At 34.5% G+C, this 25,262-nt stretch overlaps 1 protein-coding gene across 1 annotated transcript; it reads right to left on the minus strand.

Moving 5' to 3' along the window:
• Positions 1-486: 486 nt before the first annotated feature.
• Positions 487-23,460, minus strand: ALB (albumin). Its single transcript, XM_058297118.2, has 15 exons — positions 23,308-23,460; positions 22,533-22,590; positions 20,413-20,545; positions 18,382-18,593; positions 16,079-16,211; positions 15,246-15,343; positions 13,170-13,299; positions 12,045-12,259; positions 8,687-8,819; positions 7,489-7,586; positions 5,769-5,907; positions 4,974-5,197; positions 2,599-2,731; positions 1,891-1,958; positions 487-629 (listed from the first exon to the last, which is right to left on the minus strand). Exons 1-14 carry the CDS (start codon positions 23,384-23,386, stop codon positions 1,917-1,919), a joined length of 1,827 nt encoding a protein of 608 aa, XP_058153101.1. The 5' UTR covers positions 23,387-23,460; the 3' UTR covers positions 487-629; positions 1,891-1,916.
• Positions 23,461-25,262: the final 1,802 nt, after the last annotated feature.

Genomic DNA, 25,262 nt, shown 5'->3' on the forward strand with positions numbered 1-25,262 from the left:
CAGTTCAATATACAATAATCACTTTACTATGTCTTCCTCAGACCTCCTAATCCACTCTTACAATTACGCTTCTCCAAATTCCTTATACTCTTCATGTATTACCATAATTATATTAAATTCATTCTCGGATACCCCTTTTTTTAAAATTCAATTAACTACCTTTAAAATCATCTCTGTTATTTTCTTTGTCCCTTGCTATTTCATATAGAGTCCCCAGCTATAAGGAAGTAAGGAAATGCCATGTTTATATACCTTGCCAACACTACAGTTTTTTTTATTTAGAAATATCATAATGTTAAAATATTACTTTGAATGCTTATATTCCCTAATTCAGAAGAACATTAGCATTTCTTTTCATTAATTCACCCATGAGGAAATAGAAGTTCTCTGTTAAAGTGGAGAGAGAACACTCAGAATTTTATAGAACCCACAACATTTTCAGGATTGCAACACACCTTTGGAGAATAACAGTTCTGGGCCATTAAGTTAGTTTCTTTTCATTTTTATTAATTGCATGATAGAGAAAAGAGACAAAATATTGAAAGAAATTTGCATTTCTTAGGGTGTTGGAAAAGAAAAACAGTTAAATGAGCTCTGAGTATTCATCTCTCTCTTATTCTCAGGGTAGGCTGAAAAACAAAAAAACAAATGTAAGTGCTGTATGTAAACTGCAGATATTTTTCAAATGTATTAAAAGATATGCCAAATTGCTTAGATTATTTTCTGCCAGTTCCCACCAACAAAAATAACTCAACCTTATCTTAGACTCATAACAACTGAATTCTATTGGACTTAGAAGACACACCGGCAAATATAAAGGATCCACTTTATCATCAAAGTCATCAGACTCCTCAAGGTTCAAAGTCCCCTTCATCATCAGAGTTATCAATATCACAGGTTTCTCATCTCTCCTCAGTCTTATTTACTTAACACCTAAACACCTTAACATCTAACCTAAAGTTAATTAATCAAGAAGGTGTCTTCTCAAAGTTAGAAAGAAAATCTTGCCATTTAGAACTATAACAAATGATATATTTAAATGACCTAATTGGTAGAGACACAGAATTGCTTGCTTCCCTGAATATACCTAAAGGAATTATCATATGTGCAAAGAGTAAGTTAAAACCTAGTAGTGAAATAGATATCACAGTCAGTTTGGAAAATATAAAAATAATTTATGCTAGAAAATAGTTTGACAACTCCTTTTGAAAAAGAAAATTCATTCTATTTTTTAATTCCGCCCCAAAATATTGTAATCAAAATTGTGAAACAGGTTTATGTTCAAACATTTTAGTTTTAAAGTGGGCCTTTTTGTCATAAGAAGAGAAATTTTATTGAAACTTAGAATGTTGATACACTGAAAATTTAGTAGCATATTAGTCATCATAATTTGTAAGTCCATTTAAGTAGACGCATCCATATTACCCAATGAGTTTGTTACTGAACTCTTAGGTTGAATGATATGAAACAATTTGATATTCAATTGTTCTGACCTACAAAAATGCACGCATATGGTTCAGCCTAATATCTAAATATATCACTGCCTGAGCCATCGCTTGGACTACTCCATGAACTTTGTCATGTAAATCAGAATAGCACAGCAGTAACTCTCCATTTCTGCAAACTAAGTTTAACTTTTGGCTCCCTCTCTCTCTATCTAGGTGATTCTTGGGAAAGTTACTTAACCTAACTACGCCTTAATTTCCCCATCTACAAAAAGGGAATGATAATAGTACTTAACTCACGTAACTCTCTTGAGAAATAAATACATTAATTTAGAGACAGAGCTCAGAACAGTGATAAGAGCTGTTCTATAGCTCTTATCCACCAATCTTTGCCTATTTTAATAATAATTATAACTACTTATAAAATATTTCAAAGTATAGTTACCTGAGATGCTTGTGATTATGTTGTTTTTAACCTAAGGCAATTTTACTGGAAGCAACAAGTTTTGGACCCTGAATACAAAGAAATGACAGATATAGGAAAGTATTAGCATTACTGTTAGGATTAAAAAAAATTAACATTTACACAGCCTGTTGGTGATTACAAATTGCTTTCACATGCATACTATCCTTAAATTCTAATTTGGCACTAGAATCCCTAGGAGAAAGCTAACTGATATCCATTGCCCCTCCAAGAAATAAAAATAATTACTGTCAAATGATATAGGAAAATATTTAATGATTCAGGCATTTAAATACAAACTGCCATTAGATCACTAATTCTAAAATCAAGCTCTCCGAGTCAACCAAATACTAACCAGCTTTTTCAAGAAAATGGTTAAATTAATCAATGTTTTGTTTAATGCTGTTTCTACCCAAAGATTTTAGGCTTTACAAATATTTCTATCTATATTCATAAATATCACAATTTTGGAAACAGAATAGATTTTACAAAAATTTAATAATATGCCACAGCATAGCAGTAGATAAAAACCAAAAACTATTCAAATCATTTTGTAAGACAATTGTAGGTAGAATGAAAATTCTCTGTATGTACAGAGCGTCCTTCAGCTATATAAACCCCTAAGCCCTAATCTGATCAAATGCTAAAACAATAGAAAGTAGATATATTAAAACAAAAAAATTCCAGTACCTCCTCGGCAAAGCAAGCTTCCTTGTTTTCAGCTTTGCAGCACTTCTCCACCATAGCTGTGAAATCAGTCATAACGACTTTGATTTGATCATATGTTGCCTTGGGCTTGTGTTTCACCAACTCAACAAGTGTACTGCATTTGAATGAAAGAACAGAGGACAGACCATTCACATCAAGAAAAATGGAGACCATTGCTTTTCAGTAACACTCTGGAGAAGATTATATAGTTGTATTTATACATGATTGACATTTAGGAATTATACCATATTGAATTTCTTTGCTCAATTAAGAGCTAAAAATGACTTTAAAAACCTAGTTATTTTGGACTTAATTTTAAAAGGTTTTCAACTGAGAATTTTTATATTTGGTCTTTGAAATTTGCTTCACTAAAAGTGTAATAGTAGGGAAGCTATAAGAAATAAGCCTACCAAAACCCAGTGGTACAAAAAAGAATTGAAAGCAGGGACTCAGATGTTTGCACACTGATGTTCATAGCGGCATTATTCACAATTGCCAAGAGATGGAAGCAAGCTAAGTGCCCATCAAACAATGAATGGATAAACAAAATGTGATATATACATACAATGGAATATTATGCAGCATTAAAAAAGAATGAAGTTCAGGTTCATACAAAAACATGGATGAACCTTGAGACATTATATTGAGTGAAATAAGCCAGATACGAAAGGATAAATATTGTATGATCTTACTGGTATGAAACAATTAGAATAAACAAACTCACAGAGTTAAATCTAGAATAGATTACCAGGGACTGGGTAGGGGATGGGGAATTATGCTTTATTTGTACAGAATTTCTATTTGGGTTAATTGAAAAGTTGTAGAAATAAATGGTGGGGATGGTAGCACAACATTGTGAGTGTGATAACAGCACTGAATTATATATGTTAATGTAGTTAAAAGGGGAAATTATTAGGTCACATATGTTAATAGTATAAAAATTAAAAGACAAGACATAGGACTGGACAACACAGCAAACACTATTGTAAATCGATGGACTATAGTAAATAGTACAATTCTAAAAAGTTTCTTTAATAAGTTGTAACAAATATACCTCACTAATGCAAAGTAATAATAATAGGGTGATATATGGGAAAAAATACACCCTAACGTAAACTGTAGACTATAGTTAATACACAAATACTACAATAATAATATTCTTTTATCAATTGTGACAAAGGTACTGTACTAATGCAAAATGTTAATAATAAGGGGGTGTGTGGTATTTTTTACACAATTTTTCTGTAAACCTATAATTTATGTCATTAAAAAATTTTTTTTTTTAAATCAGTGAGGGCGGGAAGCAGGTATAACTCATTTGGTTGAGTGGCTGCTTCTCATTTATGAGGTCCAAGATTCAATCCCAGTGCCTCCACAAAAAAAAAACAAAAACAAAAACAAATCAATGAGGGAAAAATATATTCCTAAGGACAAAAAAGGTAATATGATATAGTCTTCAGCACATACTATTTTGCAACAATAATCTGGACCATACCATTTTGCTAAAAAGATGTATAGCAGCATCTTTCATGATGTTTGCACATAGAAATTTACTTGAAGTAAATTTACTTGAAGTAAAGAGGTTTGCTATATTTAAACTGAAAAAAGAATTAGAAAATCTCACTGATTCAAGGTATTGGTGATGGAGAGGTGTGGCAGGAATATGAGAGCTCTGGATTGCAAGTATCTTATGTTATGATTTTCCTGTAAGCCTGCAACTCTTCTAATAAAAAACGGAGAGTGGCAAGAACTCATGGGAACTGATAGTTCTATTCAGAAACAACCATGCTCAAAGAGAATCATAAGGCCATGAAAGGTTTTGCAATATTACTCTTAAGTCTGTGGCCACTGGAGACTATAACAATTTTCTGCTGCTAAATTGCATGCAATTCAAACACCTTATGACAGCAATAGGGAGCCTAGCCTCAGAACTCATATTTCTAGATGTCACTCATCCAGGTTTCATTCCTAAAAGTCACATGTTAGGAGTTTCCCTAGCTTGTGGAATCACAATAGAACAAGTTTTAAAACTTCATTCATGTCTACATGACTTCAACACAAATGCATCAGTTAATTTTTCAGGTTCTTCTACTGAACCTGGCTTATGATATTATTCTGCTATGACTCTTTATCCATAGATTATTATGAATAATTTTAGGCAAGAGTATAATAGAGTTTACTATTAAGAGAAAAAAAGCTATCCATCTTATTCTTGATACTTTCACCAGCTTATATGATTACTACTTAAATACTTTTCTGTAAGAAATATAATCACAATTTCAGAAAAAGTTGCTCTTTCATTTGACAGTTCTCACTACCAACACTACAAAAGCATGCAATAATGAAATACTCCTCACTATTGTTTCTTAAATTTTTTCTCATCTTCGGGAAGAGTGCATAATTCTGCATGGAAGGTGAATGTTTCAGCACTGAATTCTTTGGGAACATATGCTTCATTAGGTGGCAGAGCAGAAAAGCATGGCCGAATGTTCACTAAGGACTCTGAGCAGCATTTGGTGACAACTTCACTCACTGGTGTCTTCTCATGCAGCACACACAGATGGTTCAGAATCAAGGTCAGCTAAAGAACAGGCAGAAGAGAAGAATTCAAAAGAAGCCAAACTGAAAGCTTTCCATGAACTCCTACTTCCCAATGGGCCAAAAGAAGTGTTCTATTTTACCAAGCAACATTTAATTCAGGATTGATTTGAGGCAGTAATTTTCTTATCTTCAAGACTACGAATAAAAAAGGATTTTTAAAAATTGTCCTTTTTTAAATTGAAAATGTCTACAATTTAAGAGCTATACATTGGAAAAATAATTGGTGATGAAGGTAATTTGACATCAGTCCTGAAACCTCAAAGGAATCGAACACTTAGAAAATGCCAGGATGCTATAGTTAAGCATTGAAAATTAATGAAAATGTTTTCAAAGTAATTTATTATCTTTGAGATCTTGTGTAAATCATTTTGGTGGTCAGGATAATATAGGTGCCGAGTCCTGGCTTCCACCACCACCAGTATATGCATACACATGCATACACACACATGCAATTTTAGTCCACCCTTGCTTCTAAAGTTAGCTTTGTCAATATCTAAAAACAGAAATTCATCATTATTTACTTTACAATGTTTATGTTTTAAAATACTCACATACTCCTCAACACAAGACATTCTCTCTGCTTCAGGTCTCTTACAACATGCACTGCCTGTCCGTCCTAGCTTTCTTGAGATTTCCACTAGAGTTGGAGTTGATACTTCAGGAAATTTGTGGGTGTAACGAATTGCGAGCCTGTAATACAATAGTCCATTTTGAACCAGATGAGGAACAGTCTTTTTCTAATATAGCAAATCAAGTCAAGAACCTTTAGCCAAAAATCAACTATTTTCCCTCTATAAAATTATCTCCAAGGTGGTAGGGTAGTGTAGGGGGAAGATCTTGTCCTGAACAACTAATTAGACCTAGCTTTGGATTCCATCTGTGCCACATAATCTTAGGAATGTGACTAACCTATCACAATCCAGTGGCACAAATACTTTTATTAATTACTTCTTTCAATAAACACATATAAAGAGCTTAATATAGGGAAACGGACTTTGGCCCAGTGGTTAGGGCGTCCGTCTACCACATGGGAGGCCCGCGATTCAAGCCCCGGGCCTCCTTGACCCGTGTGGAGCTGGCCCATGCGCAGTGCTGATGCGCGCAAGGAGTGCCGTGCCACGCAAGGGTGTCCCCCGCGTAGGGGAGCCCCACGCGCAAGGAGTGCGCCCCGTAAGGAGAGCCGCCCAGCGGGAAGGAAGGAGCAGCCTGCCGAGGAATGGCGCCGCCCACACTTCCCGTTCCGCTGACGACAACAGAACCGGGGGAGGGGAGGGGAATTAAACAAATAAAAAATAAATCTTTAAAAAAATAAAAAATAAAAAATAAAGAGCTTAATATATACCAGCACTGTGCTAAACTCAAAAAATAGGAGTAAATTTCCTTAACTCTAAAATGGGAGAAAATATGCCTGACTCAACAGGAATGGAGCAAGGATTAAATTTAAAAGAAATAAAGTATGCAATTAACCTCATACATTATCCAGCACAAAACCATTTATTAAGATCCCCCCCACCACCATTGAAAGTAAATGTAGGATTGTAATCTATTAAAGGAATAGATTATTCTTGTTCACTGCTGTACCCCTACCATCGAAAAGAGTGCTAACAAGTATAAATTGCACAATAAATATCCACTTCTAGCTTTTACCTCCAAAAACTGTCTCTATTAGTTCGGGCCATTAATCCATCAGGCCATATTGTCACTGACACTGCTATGAAGGCAAATTCCATATAAAAACAAGATTGTCAACATCAACAGTTAAGTGTATTTCTCAAACATCCCATCTTTCCTCAAGTATCCGATCATGAATCTGATATTCACACATGTATGTAAATTTATTTATTTTATTTTGTCTTCAGCCTGTAATTACTACCTGAGCTACAGCTATTCAAATCCTACTCCTTCCTGCCCTATAAAGCATTGCTGGTTTTTTTGTGTTTTTTGTTTTGTTTTGTTTTTTCCCCATAAACTGCACCTTAACCTATAAGGAGCATTCCCAGGAGCTAAATCCCAAGATTTTATATATTCCTTCATAACCGACTCCTAGTCTCAAGAGACCAATTACTTAGACTGCTCTCAAATATAGTCCCCTCTAATTCATCATATATTTTATTTCTTCTCTCCTTTGACATCTTTCTCAATGGAGAATGATTAGAAATGTATACTGTATTTTAATAATTAAAAGTTCTGTGATAGATGGCCATATACTAAATCTTAAGTAATTATAAATTAATGAAGAAAAAATTAACAAAATAAAAACAAAATACTTACAAATTTGTGAAGCCATACTCTCCAAGCTGGTCAAAGAGCTCACAGTTTTGTTTGACCATATCATGAGGCTCGTCAATAAGAGGCTGAAATTCAGTCAACTGAAATATGAGAGAATTATTTATAGCGTTCCATCTGAAAATCAGATGCAGATCTTTTTTCACTCCTATAGGCAGAATGAGAATCTCCTCCTTTCTGCCCAAAGAAGAGTAGACAATTTATATCAAATCCTCCTTTCTGCCCAAAGAAGAGTAGACAATTTATATCAAATCCATCATATTAGATCTAATTTTTTTATTTTATTTAGCAATGTTACATAATGTACATGGTTAAGAATATTTCAGATCTGGGTCTGAATGCTGGTATTTAAGTCAGACCATCTGACTCATTTTCTAGTTGTGAAACTACTTGCCATCTCTACACTTCAGAATCCTCCTTTGTAAAATGAGACTAATGGGAGTACTCATTTCACAGAATTGCTCTGTGAACCAACTTGTCTAGTGAAATTAAAGCAGTTCCTGGCACATAGTAAAAGCTCATTAATTATAATGATAGCTATGATAATGTGTCATTATTATTAGGCCATCTCTTCAGTTGGATCCTGAGCTCTCCCATGTAAAAGATTTTTACCTTGGTCATTAATGGCAGTATGGTGCCTGGCAAATAGTGCTTTCCTGGTAGAGGAAAGAATGACCTTTCTTTGATTCTGAATTGTTTGGAAGTCACTACATATGCATATAGGGACCCTTCAAATCCTTCAAAAACAGTTTTCCTGTCTTTGCAAAACCACACCTAAACCTCTCCAAAAGACTTGAAAATTTTCTAAATGTTTCAATTCCACATCCTTCCTTAGGGTACTAATTCTAATACTTGAAAAATTTTGGAATGAGGGAAAATTTCTTTATATTTAAGTTGTCTCTTTTAATTAACATTTAAGTTTATTTTATCTTTTTTTGTCCTCAGGAGTGTGAAAAAGAGAAAAACCATGGTCAAGTTTTTGTGAAATTAGAGGTTGCCCTCATCACATCTTTTCTAGATGCATCATTCTAGGTTTTATTAGCCATTCTATTTAAGGCACAGAATTATAACCCTCTCAAGAGAATATCTAAGATGTACTACATATCACTTCACATGCATGCATTGTTTTTCTTTCTCATTATTGTAATCATCAAAGAGTAATTTTTTCATGTAAAAAACTTACCACATTGGAATAGCATGCATGAGGATCCTCGGTGGCACAGCATTTCTCTAGTTTAGCTTCATATACCTTAGTGAGTCTCAACAACAGTGCGACAGGGTAGTCAAGATGCCTTCTTGAAAGTTCATACAAAAACCTAAGTGAGACAAAAATAAAATAGATTTAATTAGAAAAATGAGCAAGATAAATCACATAATTAATTTCAAGTTTAACTCATATTCATTCCAAAGGTCTGAATTTGACTAAACCCCATGCAGAAAAATTTAATACCTAGAGGCCTAGGATCCAAAGTTAAGGCTTCCTGGGCCCTACCCTGGTTCTGCCACTTATTTTACTTTAACATCTTAGGCAACTTATTAAAGCTGTAGAAGTATTAGTTTCTTCCTCTGTAGAATGGAATAATAATCAGATCAAGCTCATAAAGTAGGTTGAAGTGAGAATTGCATGATATTAATCTATGTGAAACACACATTGGCATATACTAAATGTCTGATGAATGGTACCTGTTATTGTTATGTATATTTTGTTTGATATGTTATGTATATTTTGTTTGATTTTGTTTGATTTCGTTCAAAAAGGTTCAGAATTAAAAGCCTCAACTCCACTCATTGGGTTCTGGATACTTCTGTTTAAATTAATGATAATTACAGAAATAGATAAACATATTCTCAAATTTTAATTTTCTTCTCTAGACGAGTGGAACCTAAAAGTGTGTGTCATTTCATGAAATGTTATTTATTACATAGGGTACTATCTGTAGCAGTTAAATATAGTTACGAATTCCAAAAATGGATATTGGATTATGTTCATAAACTGGTCTGTACCTGGGCATGATTAAATTATTATTAGGCTTTGATTGGGCCACATCAGTAAGGTAACAATCTGAGATAAAAGACATGGCAAAGGAGAGAGTTGGAGGGTTTCTAATGTTGGAGTTTGATGCTGAAGTCTTAAGCTGAAGCCCCAGGCAGTAAGGACATAGATGAAAGAGAAGCAAGCATGGGGAAGAGAGGAACCCTGAGCCCAGAGAGAAGTAAGAACCCAGGAAGCCTGAACCCTGGCAGACATCAGCAGCCATCTTGCTCCAACACATGGAAATAAACTTTGGTGAGGAAAGTAACCTACACTTTCTGGCCTGATATCTGTAAGCTCCTACCCCAAATAAATGCCCTTTATAAAAGCCAACAGACTTCTGGTATTTTGCATCAGCACCCCTTTGACTGACAAATACAGAATTGAGTACCAAAGAGTGGAAATGCTTTTGCAATGACCGAAATGCTGGAATGGTTTTATAAATGGGGAAGGGATATTTTTTGGAAGAATTGTGAAATGCTTGATGGAAGAGGCCTAGATCACTTTGAAGAGAATATTGATAGCAATATGGATACTAAAGAGATTTTTTATGATGCCTTAAAGTAAATGATGAAACTATTAGTGGAAACTGTGAACCATAAAGTTACAGAGAACTTAGCAAGATTAAGTCCTGATATTTTATGGAAGGCAGAATTTGAAAATGGTGAGCCTGGACATTTAGCTGAAAAAATTTCCAAAGTAAACCTGGAAAATGTGACTTGGCTTCTCCTTGCAGCTTATAGCAAAATGCTAAATGAGAGAGACATTCTGAGGACTGAACTGTTGGGCACAAGAAAACTGAAACTGATTGTGGAAATTCCAAGCTTCTGAAATCAAGCACCCAGATGAAAGTGCCCCATTGGAGGACTTAACTAAACTTGCACCTTGTAAATCTGGATGAAGATGCAATTATGTCTGAAAAACTTGTGGGAAGTCTTACTGTCTGATGACTTGGACTCCTGCTTCCTGCATGCTAAACCAACAGACTTTTTGAGAGAGCTATATGAACGAAACCACTGTCAGCCTGGAATAAAAGGGGCGCGGAATGGAGAGATGGAAGGGGAAATGACTTCAAGAGGAAAACCATGGAAGCTGAGATCTGGATAAGACATCAACTTGGACCAAGAGAGGAACACCACCCATGTGTAAGAGAGGGTAAGTTTTCCCCAGCAGTTGAAGAAGGTGGATTTTCCTGCCCAGTGTTCTGGGAGAGTTTTGCTGCCCCAGGGTACAGAGAGGGTGGCTCACATTCTTCAAGGATTAGGGCAGTTAAGATCAGCACCCCACAGGTCTGAAAGGGGTGGACCTGTCCCCTATGGATTAGGGAAGGCCAGGTGGTCAACTCACTTCTCTGAGAGGGTTGAGACTGTATGCCAAAGGTTAGGGAAGGCCAGGTGGTCAACTCATTGCTCTAAGAGGATTGAGCCTGTATACCAAAAGTTAGGGGGAATGTTGTCTTCACATCACTGTATGAGAGGGGTTAAGACTCTAACCCAATGATTGGGTAAGGTGTGGCAATCACCCCAATGCTTGTGGAGGGTGAAGTCTAGGGCTTGATCAACACCCAGGTGCTTGAAGAGGGTGGAACCAAGAAAATGACCATTGGGCATACCTGTGGAAAGGGAGGTCCCTGTGTGACCCAAGGAGAAGAAATCATTGTTTTAAGAATGATTCTCAGACTTTGAAAGTGAATGGAGGATGCCCTGCAGGTTTACTAAAATGTAGAGGATCCATGACTCATGTTTCCCTCCCAATTTCTCCTTATTATAATGAAAATGTTTATCCTTTGTCTGCCCACTTGTGTACTGGAAGCAGATAAATTGTTTTGTAATTTCAGAGGTTTATAGCAGATGGACTTTGCCCCAAGACAAAGTATATTTCTTTAAATTGATTGTGATATGATATAGTACTTGCAGTGTTACTGATTTAAGGTTTTCTTGAATGTTGTAATTTCTTTTTGGAATTCAGAGGGTGGACATGAGGCCTGAACCCTGACAGATGTCAGCAGCCATCTTCAAAACCAAATACAAATTACCTGGCGCTCCTTTTTACAATTCTTTGTTGCCTATTATTACATACAAATACATGCAGACACACATATATAAACATTTTATACCCATATATATACATATATATTATAGGCGTTCATGAAATACTCCTTGAATGAATGATATGTATATATTTGCATATACAGAAAATGTATCTATTAATAGAAATTTCCATTAATGTCTCTAAGATTAAGAATGGAGGTTGGGCTTTAAGCAGAGAACTTTTTTTCTTTCTCACTTTATATTCATTTGTATTGGTGGAGGTTTTTCCATGAGCATGTACTATTTTTTGACAATTTTTAAATTAGTTAATCTTTAAAAATAATTTTAAAAGCTGGGAGAGGGAAAGGATGAAGAAGCATTCTAGGCAATATAGAATCTGTAGCAACTCCATTTGTGAGGCCAAACATTCTTGTGAGGCCATACAAAAGCTATGAAAAGATAGTTCCTTTAACACTTACGTGCCCAAGAAGACATCTTTTGCCTCAGCATAGTTTTTGCAAACATCTTTGTCATCAACAAAATCAACATTTATTGGGGGCAGGTCAGCAGGTGCTTCATCTTTTTCTAGTTCATAAATGCAGTGGGATTTTTCCGACAGAGGCTGATCACAGCATTTCTTCAGTTTACTGGATATTGAGTCTTGATTGTCACATATATACTTGGCAAGATCTGCCTGTAAGCAAATTGATAGAAATTGTTCATCGTAAGTTGGCCTTGCTACACATTCTCCCCAGACCTGGATTACATTGGCAGAATAAGTTCATTGTATTGTAAGAAAATATACATACCAACGTGCCTTCTATGAACTTACTCTCAGGCTGTGATCTAGACTGGAGACTTTGACAGAACTACTAAAATATTCCCAGTCAATAATAAGTGCCTGTATCAGTTATTTATTGCTTTTATATTCCTACTGTTAAGGCATGAAAAATTTCCAAATTTCACAAAATGGAGTGCAGATATTTTGAAACCAAATAACTAAAGTGAAAGAGGTTTTTGAAAAGTTGGTCAAGGTCATAGTCATAGGCTCTACTTACACATATAAAATATTTGCCTTAAATTTTCCAGAACGTTTCATGAGAGATTAGGATTCTGGTAGTTGATCTTATTTTTGATCTTTGAATAAATGGAGAAAACAGTAGAATGTGGTGGGGGGAGACCTATCATGACAAATATTTATGAGTTTAACACAGATAGTTAACTAAGGTACAGCAATATAGAGAAAAAAAATTATATGATCTCTTTGGGTACCCAACCTGCTTGCCCCACCCATCCTCCACACACACAAAAATCTCCTTAGAAATCTACCTTTGTAACTGTCCTTGTTCAGTTTAAGCCATGATTTTCAGTTAAAATATGACCAAATGGGGTTGCAAATCAGCAAATGAGCTTAGGGAGTCATTTACTGAATAGGATAAGTAGGTAAAATAAGGTACCGCAGGCAGGGAAAGTTTGGAGATGGAGCAGATAGGAACATAGAAGACAATCTCAATCCATTGTCAGCTGTTACCAATGATATAAATATATTCATTCTATCAATTTAACCGTGTGAACTACCAAAGAGCATATTGATAATTCTTTACCCTATCATCTGCACATTCGAGCAGGTCACCATTGCAGCATTCCTTGTGGATTTTGGTAAGGTCTGTCACTATCTTGGTAACTTCTGCAAAGTCAGTCTTGGGAAATTTCTGGGAGGTAGAAGATACTCCCCTAAAAAGAAAAACCCCCATCAAGCAAATTATTAGCTTGCAATATTTTATGTGACAGCACTAGAAAAGTATTATTTATGTAATGAGGAAATTCAAGACAAACATATAGAAATAATTTGTAAAATTTATTAGTTCTTATTTTAATGCTAATTCTGCACCAAATTATTGTCTTTTTTCCCCTTAAGACAGAATTACCCATTGTAAGATTGTATGTGGTGGTTAGAAGTCTAGTGATTCATAAAAGCAGAAATCAAAGAGGGATTCTACAAAAATGCTGTGAGGTGAGTTGTCAACTTTGGAGCCCAAATCTGACTCTCAGAACTTTGTCACTTATTAGCAGTGTAAAATTAGGCAAATAACGTAGCTTCTCTGAATTTCAGTCTCTGCAACCATAATAAAGTGCTAAATTAAAGGACTATTGGGTGGATTAAATAAGATAATGCATAAGAAAGCATGTTATCAACTGGCAAGTACTAGAGAAACTCCAGGTATTTTTTTCTTAATCAATTAAAACACATTTTTATTTACTTATAAATATTTCTGAGAAAAGAAATTATGTAACTTCCACAGAATTATGAAGTATTCATTAGGCATGTTTTTTCCAAGGAATTGATCTAACACAATTTCTAAGATCTATGACAAGATGTAAAAGATTAATATCCTCACTCTTTCCCAAGTCATTTCAAAGTTTCCCAATTCTGATAAAAAAGACATCTTCTCTAGAGCCAATCATAGTCTGCTTAACTATGTATCATTACATGTTGAGTTTGTTTTGTTCATCTATTTGGTTGATTTTGGTGGTTTAACTGGTAGGTATGACAAGTAATAAGATAATTCAATTGAAAGTTTCTAAAAGAGAAGCATAATGTTTATTTTTTATTGTTTTAACTCCTGTTCCTAGTAATTATTATTGGTGAACAGATCAGGTTGAGGGGATAAGATTTTCTTGGTTCAGATATTAAAGGATGGTCCAAAACAAGCTAAGCAATATCAATACACAGGTCCAGGCAAAAACAAGAGATTAAGAGCTGAGCTGGAGCTATGAGCCAAGGAGAAGTAACAACGTCAACTTAGTGAATGGTTGAATTTAATTATCAGGACAATAAAATGGCAGGCAGACACTTCCAGAACACTGGGGGAAAAGATAAAATTGAATGAAAAAGACTGATTCCATTTCTATGAAACTAATGGACCATTAGAATAAGATCTTCAGTCTTTATTAATAAAATGGGAGTTTAAATAGCTGTCCACTTTATTGAAAGACAAAAAGGACATCATCCTCTGCATTATTTGTCTGAGAAAACATAAGATAAATACAAAGCAATGACAAATTTTCTATGGTTTCTGATTTCACTTCTATAAAATTTATACCTTTTAGATACCAAAAAAGAAGTATATAAAAGTACTGTGTAGGGAAGTGGATTTGACTCAACTGATACAGCATCTGCCTACCATATGGGAGGTCCAAGGTTCAAACCCAGGGCCTCCTGACCTGTGTGGTGAGCTGGCCCACACACAGTGCTATGCGCACAAGGAGTGTCATGTCACGCAAGTGTGTCCCCCGCATAGGGAAGCCTCACACACAAGGAGTGCACCCTGTAAGGAGAGCTGCCCCACGTAAAAAAAATCGCAGCCTGCCCAGGAGTGGCGCTGCACACACAGAGAGGTGACACAGCAAGATGATGCAACAAAAAGAGACACAGATTCCCAGTGCTGCTGACAAGAATGCAAGCGGACACAAAGAACACACACAGCGAATGGACACAGAGAGGAGACAATGGAAGGCAGGGCAGGGAAAGGGAGAGAAAGAATTAAAAAATAAATCTTTTAAAAAAAAATTTTTTTTGAAAAGGAACGTATAAAATTCTATACAAATGTGCAGTTTTGTCCACTGAACCATCATTACTTTCATCATTCTGAAGATGCAAACTAAATAAAAAAACTTACCATGCTTTGAAAGCTCTCTCTCCAAATTTTGCAATATTGGAACATTTGAATCTCTGCTTGGCAGATGAAATCAATGCACTTTGCTTCAAGGCATCCATCTGCAAAAGGAAACAAATTTTTTAAATTAGAAAAGGAAATTCTACATAAAGCTCAGATGAGATGATGCTAAAATAAATGTTAAAGAAATAATTCCTGGGTATTCACTATTTGGTAAACAAGTATATTTGAAAAAAAAAAAAAAAAGAACAACAGGGAAAAGGGTTCTGAAAGGAAAGGCAGGTAAAGAGAGAAGATGAATATCCCAGGGAAGATAACTTTGCTGGCTTTCTAATTTTGTATGTAATTTATTTCAATCCCTCTTCCACCAACTCTCCTAACACCAGAAAGACTCCCTAAAAAGGTAATGTGAAATATAAAAATATTTATGGAATGAAATGAATGAATCCAGACTTCCAGCTACAGTAAAAGTCTCCATTGAGTTCCCTTCCTGATAAAAAGGCTTAAGCAACAATAGAAACTTCTGGCCCCTGACTGTGCAATCTGATTAATGAGTTTCTGTTTTTCAATGTCTTGATCAGCACCATGAAAATTATGGTATATTTAAACACCATGAAAATTATGGTATATTTAAATATAGTGATCTCTCTATCAGGTCAGCCTTGGCAAATTCTAGAAGGAGGAATGAGATCAGAGGCCTTCAGGGAAGATGAAAGCGCAAGGGAGGCTTTTCAGGGAAGTTTTATCAGTCTTAGGTTCTCTAAAGGTAACCATAAAATAGTCAAAATCTGAAATTTCATATGAACAGATTCTTCTATTCCTCTTTTGGGGAATACCTTTGGCGTCAGACAGGCAGCTTTGTCAGCAGCTTGGCAACATTCTTTGAAAGCAACTTTGTACTGTTGAGCATAGTAAAGGAGTTCTGGGCCATAAAAGAAAGGATGTCTTCTGGCAACTCCATGTACATATCTACGTTTTAAAAAAGAAAAATAAGCAGTCATTTTTCTATAGTAGAAATGGTATTACAGAAACAATTATAATCAACATTCTCTGCAGATCCTCTAAAAACCAAAGTAGAAATCTATTTTACCAAGTAAGTTCAGGCTGCACCTGACGATCTTGCCTTTGCCATCCTTTAAGTCAGTGAAAATGAAGGAACTTCAGCAATCCACAAAAAGATGGCTAAATTTTGGTGATATCATGTGAATAACTACAGAGAAATTACCTCGTTCTTATCTGGAGAGAAAGATCCTCATCATCAGACCTCCCCTCTTCCAATTCTAAAACCCTATCCATACAAGCCTTAGGAAACTACTTTTCTTGAAAGCAGCCTGTAGTCTTTATTCCTGATTGTGTGATGTAAAAGAAGGAGAGCTGGGAGTCCTACTTTTTATCCCATATTAACTAGTGGTACAATTTATGGAAAGTCAATCTCTATTAGACTCTAAAATTACCTAGTCTATAAAATGAACAGAATAGGCAAGTTAATTGTCAAAGCCACTTTCAAGTCTTAAATTTCATTAAGTCCAACAATTTCAAGAGAATAGATTTCTATGGCCAACTATAACATAATATATTATGAACATGTAATGTTTTTCAGTTGTCAAAGCAAAACGCCCATCTCAGGATTTCATCAGAGGTAAACTGTTAAAATAATCTACATAGATAAATCAATAGAAATTTATTAATTTGGAAATGAAAGCAATTTTTGAATTTTGGGGACGCTCCACCTACATGAAAATGTGCATATTATTTTCAAGTATATAATTGAACTAAGAATGGAAAAATTAGAGCCATTCTGAAATACTCATAAAATATTAAATATCAGTATTACATGTAGTTATTATTTTAAAATATCAGATTTCTAAATGGAATTCAGAGTAAATTTGAAAGTTGGCTATATAGTGTATTTGATATACTTTGTGGTTTTAATTTTACCAGTTCATACAGGAGAAGTGCCATTGTATTTGTCATTTAGGTTTCAGATTCAAAATTTTCCCCCTTTCTTCTTTCATTATTTTAAGTAGGATTTAAACTAGGGAAAAGTTACTGGATTTCATATGAATGGAAACAATGTTTTACCATAAAATCCATACTCTAATTTGAATTCACATTCCATATAGAATAACTCAGGATATTCAATAGGTACTAATAAATTAATTATGAGGGACCTAATGGCAAGTTTCTGGCTTAAAACCATTTTTTTTCCATTTTACCTCAGTTTTTAGTTTACCAAGAATGTAAATTTTGTAGGTCTAGATATGTAAAATTTCCCTTACAACAAAGATATCAACTTTTCCAGTCAATACTAGAAATATTGTTCAGCTAGGAAAGGGGGAAGGGAAGCAAAGAGCAGGAAGAGAAAAAAAAATCAAAGGATTAAAAATTGGGCCATACTTTGTGAACATAATTAACAGCACTGAAATATAGAAGTGAATGTGATTAAAAGGGGAAATGTTGGATTCTATATATGGTAATAAATTTTTTTTTAATTCATAAAGCTGCACTACACAAATAGTGAAGCCTAAGCTAAACCATGGACTATAATTAATAGAACAATGATAAAACTATGCTTTCATCAATTGTAACAAATATACCAAAATAATTCAATGTGTAATAATAGGGTGATATATGGGAATCCTGTATTTTATGCATGATAGTTCTATAAACCCACAATTTCTCTAATAATTTTTTAAGTTGAGCCATAATGTTTTAAGTAAAACTTACTATTTAGTCTGTTAATATATTAATAATAAGGGTTGCTTATTATTGTTCATGATAACAACAATAAAAAATTTTATGTTGTTTTGACTCAAACATAAGCAAATGAAAATTATTAAAAAATATATTTCCCCAAGAATAACTTTATGCCTTTATAATTAATTTTAATACACACCAATCTCAAATATTTTCATATAAATCATATCCTGTTTCAGTGGAGTCCAAAGGTCTTGGACCCAATTTTGTTGTATAGAATTTTGTGTATCAAATATTACTTCTTTTAAAATTGGTATAATAATGGACATCCCAGTATTTGTGTTGAAAATAATTTTGGGGATGGTAATTGTTATAATGAAAGTTGACCTATAAATTTATTCCATAATGTTTATTTTTGAAACTTAAACTCCTGGTTACTTACTTTTCTACAAAGTCCTGCTCATTTTCCTGATAGGCAGTACACATGACTTCAGCATCTGGTCTCACCAATGGAGGGAGATCTGGGTTATCATCTTTGTGTTTTAGGAAGCATTCATTTCTCTCAGGTTCTTGTTTATCACAACAGTCAGCCAGTTCACCATAGGAGTCACGAAGATTTGCAATTGAACATAATTCATCTCCAAAAAGAGTATGCTAAATGGAAACAAGCAGATTTCAAATTGAGAGGTATGCTTTATTTTCTTTCTACCCAAATAACAGTAGAAAAATTTAATATATTGGTGAAACTTGGTTAAAAAATAAATATATTTATTATGTAAATAATTATTTTCCTCTCTTGCTGCCAGGTTTAGAGTATTCCTTGATTAGACCATCTATGCCCAATTTTCTAAGAATTAACTGCCCCATTATTACTTAGAGTGGATAAGGTATAAGATTAAAAAGACAGAAAGATGGTCAGTGGCTTTAAGATATGTTACATTACTTCTATAAATATCTGGGGCTAAAGGCTAGGAGAATGATCATTATAATAAAAATCAAGGGAAAGTAACCTTGTAAGTAGCAGGTGAATTCACATTAAGAAGGAAAAGGATATTTTGCATTTAATCTGCTCCTTTTGAGAGGTACAACTGTTTAGTAGATCATTAAAAAGTGAGGAGTTACAATCTACTACATATTAATTTATTGAATTAAAATCTCTCTTTTTTATTCTAGAAATACATTCTTAAAGAATATTCCATTAAGTGAATCTTTTATTTCCAGCTTAATCTTCATTATGAAAGTAGTTATAAGCTCGAGGAAAACATACTCTTCTAGATAGGATTTATTCTGTTTTCAAATGGGATTTTTAAAATTCATATTTAGAACCATGATACTGTATGGTGTTAGAGAACTGATTTTGCTTTGAGGGAGCAGTACAGAGAGAAACAGGAGGAGGGAAGTTTCCAGAGATAATTAAGAAATGGCCCTTGACCCAGAGAAGTATACGTAGAATAAGTGATAGGAGAGACAGAAACATCTCCTTATATTGAAAACCTGTCTGGAAATACTAAAATTTCAAAGTTTTCAAAATGACCAAGTACCACGCTTTTCTTATTGATGTAAAAATACAAATATCTCTAAAATGAAGAATCTATAGCTGTACCATTATTTCACCCAAGTAAAAAAATATTAGCACTGAAATCAATTGGGTGCTTTCTGAAGATAAAAACCACACACAGATTTCTATCACTTAGCCTCTATGAAAAGAAACCAAATATCAAATTTTAAAGAGATTTTTGGGGAGCAGACATAGCTCAGTGGTTGAGAGCCTGCTTCCCACATACAAGGTCCTGGGTTCAATCTCAGGTACCCCCTAAAAAAAAAGAGAGATTTTCTACAAATGATGGATTGCCATTTAATTACACTATAATGGCTCTGTGTTTTAAAAGCTATGAGTGTAGCTATTGTCTCTATTATAGAAGAAATAATGACTTATCAATCTGCATCCACTTTTAGGGTGTTGCTTAAAACTGTCTTGGTAACCTGGTCATTTAATAATTGAGAAAACTCAGCATTATTTTAAAGGAAAAGAAAGAATCTTCAAAATCAGAATGTAGGGAAGCAGATATGGCTGAAGCAATTGGACTTCCATCTAACATATGAAAGGACTCGGGTTCAGTTCCCTGGGCATCCTGTTAAAGGCATGCTTGTGCTGTAAGCTAGGCCTGCCCTCGCAGCAAGTGACACAGCAAGATGATGACGCAACAAAAGACAGACACAAGGGAGAGTCAAGGCAGGATGCAACAGAAACCAGGAACTGAAGTGTCACAATGACAGGGAACCTCTCTCCCACATCAGTGGTCCCTAGGATCAAATCCCAGTGAAGCCTAGAGGAGAAAACAAGAAGAGAAGTCAAAAAGAAACAGACACAGAAGATCACACAGTGAATGGACACAGACAACAAAACAGCAGGGACAGGAAAGGGGGAGGGGGAGGGGAGGAGAGGAGAGGGGAAAAATCCGAGTGTACGTACAAGTGATTTGCCGCAATTTTCAGCTGACTCATCAGCAACACATGTTTTTGCAAATTCAGTTACTTCATTCACTAATTTTACATGCTCCTCAAATGGGCATTTCTGGAGATACTGGGCAAACATAACCAGAGTCCTAAACAAAGTACACAGAAAAATGTGGCATAATGTAACTTCAATATAAAGCAGGTTATTATGCTAGAGAGCAAACCATGCATCTGCATGTGTTCTATAGTTTATACATCTTTCTCACTATTATCCAGAAAGTCCACTCACACCCCATGTTATCTGTGACCTGAGTAGGCATATGCAGCTTTCTAGGTGAAGATGTGTTTTAACATATTAATATGTTTGTACATGTCAGAGGATACACATGCATAGAGCAAGTAAGCAAACTGTATTCTAATTAGATTGAATCATCAAGACTAGAAACTTTAGACAGGCCCTTGGAATTATTTAAAATAAGCAAAAAAAAACCAACAGAAACCACACACATCATTTAATCAGTCTGTAAGATGAGCTCACTCTTTAAAAAATGAGCTATTATCTCATTTTTCACTAGATTAAAAAAAATCATTAAAAAATGCTCCTGAGAAACCATGTATGTAAAGGAACCATATATTAACCATATATTCAAGTCCTTTCTACCATGCAGGTTATATAAGAATTACAGTACATTGTCTAGTACATAACAATTAGCTACATGTGACTATTTAAACATTTAAATTAGTTAAAACTGCTTCTGGGGATAAGCCTCCTTGGCACGTAGAGATTATTACCAAATAGCAATGCACCTGGGAAAAGACCTTAACCACAGTGGGGAAAAGGTAAATGCAAATTAGTTCTTATGGCTAAGAGATTTCAAAGTGAGTCGGGAGGTCATTCCAGAAGTGATGCTTATGCAAGTCTCAGCAGGGTCTCACTGACTACCAAAGTAAAAATTGCCTCAAACAGCAGGGCTCCTGAGGACTTGAGACATCTAGACACTATAAGCAAGGCAGATAAGCTCAGGAACTTGGCACCCTGTCACTGGGCCTTACTCTGGAATTTATGCACGTCAGTGTAACAGATCAGACTCATTTATAGTTTCCTGCACACTGTTCTTTGTCCCTTTTATTTGAACCTACAATTAACACTATACTTGTTCAATATATGTCCCAGAGACTTAAATCTTTGGTCCATTCATGTGCCAGTTGAGACCTAAATCTCAGCAGAGTTACAAAACCTACTCTCAAGTTCATTGGACTACCCAGTTCATTGGACTCACCCAGGACAACAAAAAAGGGAATGATGATGGACAACACCCATCCCAAGAAACAAAGAGTGTCTGCAACTAGAGGCAAGATAGCTCTATTCATCTCTCTCCTCTCAATTAGAAACAGAGTGGGCATCACCGTCCAAAAATCCTCAAGATTGGGGAATCAACAATGGACTAAAGTTGACTTATTGATATTCTATTACAGACTTATTATTATTATTTTAGCAATGGAAGAACTTTTATCATTGATATAAACGCGATGGCCACCAGAGGTTCTGAGGGAAGGGAGAGGAAATAATAGGTGTAATATGGGGGCATTTTCAGGACATTGGAATTGACCTGCATGACATTGCAATGACAGATACAGGCCATTATATATTTTGTCATAACCTACAAAATTGTGCAGGACAGAGTGTAAACTATAATGCAGTTAGTAGCAATGCTTCAATATGTGTTCATTAATTGTAATAAGTGTACCACACTAATGAAGGTTGTTGTTAATGTGGGAAGGTGTGGGAGGGGGAGAGGGTGGGGCATATGGGAATCCCCTATAGTTTTTAATGTAACATTTATGTAATATAAAGCTTATTTAAAAATAAAAATTTTTTTAATTAATTAAAACTAAATAAAATTTAAGTTTTGTTTCTCAGTTATACTTGCCATAACAATAGTGCTCAATAGCTACATGTGGCCAGTGGTTGCCATATTGGACAGCCCTGATATAGAATATTTCCATCAGTACAGAAAATTCTATTGGAGAGTACTGTTCTACAGCTTGGACCCTGATGCCAGGGTATATAAGAATGTCAGAATAATGATCAATGTTATTAGAAACATTAAATGACTCTTCAATATTTTCACTTACAGGAGTCTGAAATTTTCTTTTCCCAAATCATTGAAACGATGAGCAATCTCACTCTTGTCTAAAGGGTAAAAAGAAAACAACAACACAAGGTTTGTTTAAACACTGAAGAAAATAACTGGTTATGCCACTTTTTATAGATATCTCCGTTTGTCATAAGTTACCCATTTGTGTCAGAATATTGGACTCTGATTCCTACAGAAAATCTCAAGATGATGGTGAACTATTTCTTCTGCATTTAAACTGAAGAATTATTCTATCACTAATGTACTATTTGAAAAAAATCATTAATTTTTTATAATTTCATATTCAAACTTGGATAACACAAATGTTCTTGTAGAGTCTGTTAATAACTACTGAGAACACAGTCCAAAATGAAAATAAATGTAAATCTAAGTCTTATTTATAAAATTAACAATATCTGTTTTGATTTTTTATACAGCATGTCACAGTGGGTAGTGTCTTTGGGAATTTGGAATTATGCATTCTATCACAGAATCTATTCTGTGAGGTTTAAGTCACTCTGCATAAAATTCCTTCATGTACAAAAGAAAATTACAGTTACTAAGCAACACATATCACTGTTTACATCCAAAATATTGGAAAGGAAACATATTAATAAGATAACCTCCTAAAGTTTCACAAATGCAAAATACCATCATTTTCTAAAAGTAATTGCTAAAGAAAACCACAATTCTATAAAGAGGCAGGAATTTATTAATTTTTTTACATAATAAATAAATTAAGTATTGAATAATAGAAAAATTAGGATCCTTACGTGCATCTCGACGAAACACACCCTTGGAATAAGCAGAGCTGAAGAGAAAGAGAAGGGAAATAAAGATTACCCACTTCATTGTGCCAAAGGCTTGTGGGAGTTGATAGAAGAGAAATGGTAGAACGAACACAGGGAAATTAACCCTAATATACTTCTTTAACCAATAATTGTAGATTATTAACTAACTCATCTTTGCATTTCATTGGCTCCCAACTGATTACAAAATTCATAATATTCTTGCCAAAAAATTGTTTGACTAAATCCCTTGCGTATGTTTACCTTCTGGAACTGTTTTCTCCACAAGACCTTGCCTATTCATTAAAGTTATATAAAGCATCATATCAAATTTTAGGTAGGAGTTTAAGTGATTTGTATGTATTTTTCACTACCATGATCTTTATCTTTGATTCCCTATTTGAATATTCCAGTTTTCAATATTTGCAAAAATTTAACCAAATCAATGATTTCTCTTGGAAATAAGACATATCAAAAGAGATAAGTTCTGAATTGTATCTATTACTAATTCCAAGTATATTTTTATCCATAAGTAATGAAACTTTTAAAATACACACGTGCATGGACACACACACACACTAGAGGGCTTCCTTATCTTTTTCATCTAAAATTATTCTGTCTGAACAAGTTGATATTGCTTCAGATGTAAAATAAAAAATAGTCACAACAACAACTAAAATAAATAACCAGAAGTTCCACATTTCTATCCCACATGTGATTCAGGCTTTGACACCAGACACATAAATAAACATGTATATATCTCTGATGGAATTTTAAGTCAAGACATGGGGAATAAAACAGACCCAAATGGTAGTAACAATGATCTTTGCCTTCATAAAATACACAAGGATGGGTTGAGCCCTGACTACACCTCCAGAGATGGGAGAATCCCAGACCTTCTTCATCACACATCATCCTTTCTTCCCTGCTTTGCACTATTTTCCTTTCTCTCTTTTAATAAATAGAAAAAAATCACGCTGTTTTTTGTTATTTAAATTTCAAAATTAATTTAACATTATGATTAAAAACAAACAAAAATAAGGGTAATTTTTAGAAAATACTCTTTCACACTTCCCCACTCTCCTACCCTAAGAGTCTGATCTCTTCTTCTGAAAGGCTATTCTGTCTCTTTTTGCTCTAAAGATGGAAAACCACCAGTCACAACCAGTAGAAAAATTGCTTTCCCTGACACTACAGAACAATCATTAGCATTGACCCAATTATTTCACTTAACTAGAAAACCAAATCAATCAAAAATGTTAGTCTAATTTTCCCATGGCACATCTAGGCACAGAGAATAATACTCAAGAGAAGCATTATTTTTTCCTGTCCAGTAAGTTTATTTTATTTTCTTCCATTTTTGGATATGGATACTAATTAGGTAATCAAGTGCAGAAGAGGAGATACATAGATGATGATGAAGATGATGATAATGATAGTGATGATATGGCAGATGATAGATGATATATCAATCAATAGGCAGATAGGCAGACAGACAGATAGGTAGGTCTTCTTTAATTTGACTCAAGGAAGTACTGAATAATACTGCCAGAGTTATCTTTGAGGCCACAAGTGAAAAGAAATAGAAGAATGTCTGCCTATTTAATTATTTCCATTAGAGAAATCTATTTTCTTAAGGCCAGGAAGCTATTCAGGAAAAGAAAAAAGAAAGTATTTTCTCAGATTAATATATTAATGTCCTGGGAAAAGTGAGCACCATTTGTTTGAAGTCAGTGGCCAGCTCCAGTCAGTTCTTCTGGAAGGCCAAATTAAACATGTAATGCTCATTACTGAATTTAATTGTACAAATAATTCAGAGATTCAGTCTTCTTCCCTCACACATATGCTTTGAGCATATTGTTTCTTTTAACACATGAAAAAAGATATAATATTCTTTCTATCTTTATGCACTACATTATTATATTAAAATACAGTGGTAA

The sequence above is a fragment of the Dasypus novemcinctus genome, chromosome 1 (assembly GCF_030445035.2).
Source record: "Dasypus novemcinctus isolate mDasNov1 chromosome 1, mDasNov1.1.hap2, whole genome shotgun sequence".
Lineage (NCBI taxonomy): Eukaryota > Metazoa > Chordata > Mammalia > Cingulata > Dasypodidae > Dasypus > Dasypus novemcinctus.